This window comes from Eimeria acervulina, genomic scaffold, assembly GCF_000499425.1.
Source record: "Eimeria acervulina Houghton genomic scaffold, Eah_scaff76, whole genome shotgun sequence".
Lineage (NCBI taxonomy): Eukaryota > Apicomplexa > Conoidasida > Eucoccidiorida > Eimeriidae > Eimeria > Eimeria acervulina.
In genome coordinates, this window is record NW_013549613.1 from 1593 (window position 1) to 6592 (window position 5000).

At 51.3% G+C, this 5000-nt stretch overlaps 2 protein-coding genes across 2 annotated transcripts in view; one reads left to right on the forward strand and one right to left on the reverse strand.

Annotated features, from left to right (window-relative positions):
- Positions 1 to 71: 71 nt before the first annotated feature.
- Positions 72 to 1955, forward strand: EAH_00013320 (hypothetical protein, conserved; the record flags this gene model as incomplete). Its single annotated transcript, XM_013394484.1, has 5 exons — positions 72 to 182; positions 358 to 397; positions 739 to 1007; positions 1144 to 1229; positions 1391 to 1955. 5 exons carry the CDS (start codon positions 72 to 74, stop codon positions 1953 to 1955), a joined length of 1071 nt encoding a protein of 356 aa, XP_013249938.1.
- Positions 1956 to 3942: 1987 nt separating this feature from the next.
- The window catches only part of EAH_00013330 (hypothetical protein, conserved), a gene marked incomplete at both ends in the record, with an annotated part of 9160 nt that continues 8102 nt past the window's right edge, over positions 3943 to 5000 (reverse strand). The window contains 2 exons of the mRNA XM_013394485.1: positions 3943 to 4320; positions 4803 to 4961. Coding sequence (XP_013249939.1) covers positions 3943 to 4320; positions 4803 to 4961 — 537 coding nt within the window. The remainder of the gene's footprint in view (positions 4321 to 4802; positions 4962 to 5000) is intronic.

The following is a 5000-nucleotide window of genomic DNA, read 5'->3' on the forward strand; positions in this document are numbered from 1 at the left end:
CTGCTGCTGCCTCAACGCCACCCAGCAGCCTACTCCTAAACGGCACTGCTCAGCAGCAGCAGCAGGATTTGATGCTCGCAGGAGCAGCAGCAGCAGCAGCAGCAGCACCTGCAGCAGCAGCTGCTGGTGATGATGATGAAGACGAGGAGGAAGACGAACTCAACGGAGATCAGGAGGGCGTTGTGAGTCCACAGAAATTGCTGCTGTTGCTGTTGCTGCTGCTGCTGCAGCAGCAGCAGCAGGTTGCCGCAGCAGCACCAGTAGCAGCAGAAACAACAACAGCATCAGCAGCAGCAGCAGCAGCAGAAGCAGCAGCAGCAATTGCTTTCTTTGTTTGTTTTTTGTTTTATTTTGCAGCATTCCCCGAAGAGGCGGCGGAAGGACGTCGATGTCTTCAGTGAGACCCTCGCTGCTGCTGCTGCTGCTGCTGCTGCTGCTGCTGCTGCTGCTGCTGCTGTTTTGTTGTTGCTGCTGCAGTCTTTTTTTTGCTGCTGCTCGTCTGTTGCTGGTGCAGCGTCTGGGTCTGGTTGTGTGTAAATCTTTTCCTCTCGCATACAGCTGCAGTTTGCTGCTGCTGCTGTTGCTGCTGCCTCCGCAGCCTCTGCTGCTGCTGCTTGCTGCTGCTGTTTGCTGCTGCTGCTGTTGCTGCACTCTGGGTAGAGAACGTGTTTGTAATTATGTGTATGCGTGTGTGTGTGTGTGTGTGTGTTCATTGCTGCTGCTGCTGCTGCTGCTCAGGTATGTGTTCGTTACCCCCTGAGAGACTGCGTAAGGCTGTGCGGCGTTTGCTGCGGTCAGAGCGCCGCTCGCTGAAGCAGCTGAAGCGTCTAGCAAAAGGAGCAGCAGCAGCAGCAGCAGCAGCCGCACCAGGAGCAGCAGAAGGAGCAGCAGCACCAGCAGCAGAAGGAGCAGCAGCAGCAGAAGCAGGACTAGCAGCAACAAGCAGCAGCAAAGACCTCGCCTTGCATAAAGCAGCAGCAGCGGCTTGCTTGCCCTCTATTACAGCTGTACGTACACTGCAGCAATTAGCTAGCTGCTAGCTGCGTATACACCTCAAATAGACAGTATTGCGTGTGTGCTTCTCTCTCTCTGGTCTCGTTCATCTTTACCTTTTCTTATTTGCTGCTGCTGCTGCTGCTGCAGACACTGCAGGCGCTGCTGCTGCCGTTAGGTGAAGACACCCCACAGTATAAACGAGTTGAAGCAGCAGCTTGGGGTTATGTTGCCTCGTAAGCTGCTGCTGCTGCTGCTGCTTTTGCTGCTGATGTTGCTTCTGCTGCTGCTTCTGTCGCTGCTTCTGTTGGTGCTGCTGTTGCTTCTGCTGCTGCTTCTGTTGCTGGTGCTGTTGCTGCAGCAGGTTGCTGACACTGTTAATATTTTTGTGCTGCAGCATTGCTGGCCTTCCTGCTGAGGAGCTGCAGCAAATGGGGCTTGCTGCCCTGCAGCAGCAGCAGCAGCAACAAGGTGTACAGTCAGCAGCAACATCATCTTCGGCAGCAGTCAATGAAGAATGTCAGTTGCTGCAGCAGCAGCAGCTGCTGCTGCAGCAGCAAATCCAGCAGCATCAGCAGTTGCTTGATCAGCAGCAGCTGCTGCACGAGCAACAGCAGCAGCAGCTGCTGCAGCAGCAAGGCATTGGCAGCAGCGCGGAGCTCCCGCTACAGCTAAAGCACGATGAAACAGCAGCAGAAGCAGCAGCAGCAACAGCTGCAGCAGCAACTAATGCAGCAGCAACAGCAGCAACAGCAGAAACGTTTGATGCTTGCGAAGACGCCGCAGAGCAACACAATGAATGCGGGGGAGAGCTGCAAGCTTCTGGCGTACCCGAAGAAGAAGCAGCAGCAGCAGCAGCAGCAGCTGCTGCTGCTGCTGCTGCTGCTCCCCCTCCTCACCAGCAAGACCCTGGTTCGTTACAGCTAACTCCAGCGTCTGGTGCCCTGCTAATGGGTAGCTGAGACCTGCAGCAGCAGCAGCTGCTGCTGCTGCAGCAGTAGCAGCAGCATGAACAGCAGCAGCAAGATAGAGCTTTGCGAAGTGGCATGTAGTGCTCCGTCTGCTGCTGCTGCTGCTGCAGCATCTGCTGCTGCTGCTGCTGCTGTTTGCTGCAACGCTCTGAGTTGTAACTTGAATGCTTGTTTTGGAATGCCCAGCGACCACTGATCGCAGCAGCAGCAGCAGCAGCAGCTTCTGCTGTTGCTGCTGCTGCAGCGTGAGAAGCAGAAGCAGCAGCAGCAGCAGCAGCAGCAGGAGCAGCAGCAAGCAAACGGTCTCGGCTGAGTTGCGGCTGGCGGCCTTGCAGAATATATTGACGCTCATGCGACTGTTCTTATAGCAGCAGCACCTGTAGCAGCAGCAGCAGCAGCAGCAACTGCAGCAGTAGCAACAGCAGCAGCAAATCACCTTCAGGAGATATTAGCTACAGATTCGAAGTCGGCTTGTTCTCCATCAGTTGCTGCTTCTGCTGCTGCAGCAGTTGCTGCTGCAACTGCTGCTGCTGCAGTAGTTGCTGAGGCACTTGCTGGCTCGACGGTGGTTTGTCTAGCAGCAGCAGCAGCAGCAGCAGCAGGTTTCTGCTGCTGCTGCTGCTGCTTCTGCTGCCGCTTCAGCCTAAGGGATTATTAATACAACACAGCGGAGTTGCCGCTGATGAACTCTCAAAAATAAAGCAATTTATCGTTATACGTTGTTCTGCTGCTGCTGCTGTTGCTACTGCTGCTGTTGCCGCTGCTGCTGCTGTTGCCGCTGCTGCTGCTATGACTACTGCAGCAGCTGCTGCTGCGTTGAATAATTTCAAAAGCACCTGGCAAGTGGCCTCCAGCTCCAGCAGCAGCAATAGCAGCGGCAGGAGCAGCAGGAGCAGCAGCAATAGCAGCAGCAGCAGCAGCAGCAGCAGCAATAGCAGCAGCAGCAGCAGCAGAGGTAATAGCAGCACCAACAACAGCAATAGCGACAAACAAACAGATACAGAGAGAGACATACAGATAGAAACAGATAGACAGAGACAGATGGAGACAGATAAACAGAGACAGACAGAGAGACAGATAGACAGATAGACGGAGACAAAAACAAATAGAGAGACAGACAGACGAAGAAAGATAGACAGAGACAGACAAAAGAAAGAAGCGACAACAAAACAAACAAGTAAACAAATAAACAAATAAAATAAATAAATAAAATAAACAAAGACAAACAGACAAAACAAAATAAATAAATAAATAAATAAATAAACAAATAAACAAAACAAAGAAAAGAAAGAAAACTTAAGGACTTCAGTTAGCAGCAAATAGAGACAGTACTTCAAACTGCAATCGCAGCGCCGCCGTTGCTGCTCGCACTGGCGCAGCAGCAGCAGCAGCAGCAGCAACAGCAGCAGCAGCAGCAGGTGCTATCTGCACTGCGCTCTCGCAGGGATGTTCTAGTCCCCCCACACCAACTAGCTAGCTAGCTAGCTAGCTGGGTGGAGCTGCTGCAGGCTTGGCTGCTTGCTAGCTGCAGCTAAGCAGCGTTTGCAGTGTAAATTGATTAGGGGCCCCTAGAGGCCCTCTACATCTTGATGAATTCTTTGACTAGCCGATAGCTAGCTGGGTGGCTAGCCAGCTAGCTAGCTAGCTAGCTAGCTGGGTAGCTAGCTAGCTAGCTGGGGCTTCACCGGCGACGCTCGCTAGTCACACATTAATCATCTTGCGGGGGTTGTCCGCGCATATAACTGGGTAGCTAGCTAGCTAAGTAGCTAGCTAGCTAGCTAACTAGTTGACCCGCTAGCAGCACATCTAGCGGTGTAGGCTCGCTGCTGAGCTAGCTAACTAGCTAGCTCCTTCGCTAGCTCGCCAGCTAGCTCGACGGATGATGGCTAGTTGCCTGCTCCCCTAGCTGGCTAGCTGGCAGTTTGTCTAGCTAGCTAGGTAGCTAGCTATTATTTTAGCTAGCTAGCTAGCTAGGTAGCTAGCCAAGTCGGACGGTGCGTTTTGATGAAAGTATCTTCATAAGCTCCTTCTCTCTTCTTTTTCTTTCTTTTTCTTTTGATTGTTTTCTTTCGAGTTGTTCATTACCCTCTGATTTATCTTTTTTATCTTTATCTTTATCTTTATCTTTATCTTTATCTTTGGTCTTATCTTTATCTTTATCTTTGCTTTTATCTTTGTCTTTCTTCTTATCTTTTTTTGACTCCTTTCTCTCTTTGCTGCCTTCTCTATCTTTGCTTCTGTCCCCTTTCTTCTTATCTCGACGCCGGCCTTCGCTTTGCTGCTGCTGCTGCTGCTGCTCTTCATCTTCTGCTGCTGCTGCTGCTGTAGTGCTGACGACTTCATTCGCTGCATTTTGCTGTTAACACCAGCAGCAGCAAACAAAAGAATATGTTCAGCATATTAATTTATATTATCTCCTTTATCTTTTTTATTGTCTTACACATCATTTCAAGAACAAACAAACTAAAATAGACTGACACAGCATCCGCCTCATTCACCAGCAGCAGCAGCAGCAGCAGCAGCAGCAGCAATCAGCAGCAAGCAGCAATGGCAGCAAACAAAAGCAGCACAAGCAATAGCATCAGCAGCAACAGCAACAACAACGGTATCCTCAGTAGCAGCAGCAGCAGCAACAGCAGCAACAGCATCGGATATGGCTGTTCTGCTGCTGCTGCTGCTGCTGCATCAAAAGTAGCAGCACCCGCAGCACCCTCAGCAACAGCAACAAGAAAATCGGCAGCACCAGCAAGACAACAGCAGCAGCCGCAAGAACAGCAGCAGCAGCAACAGCAGCAGTAGCAGCAGCAAAAGCAGCAGCAGCAGCAGCAGTTAGCTTACGATATGTTCATCTACTTTAGGGTTTTGCTGCTCTACAGAGACATTCACCCAACCTTCATCCGCTTGCTGCTGCTGCTGCTGCTGCTCTTCGTCGTCTTCTGCATCTCCCTGCTCATCTTCTCCTTTGATTGCTTTGAGCTGCGCCTCCAGCTTCTTTTTCTAATAAACCAGTCAAACCGCAAGTAATAGCTAGCAACA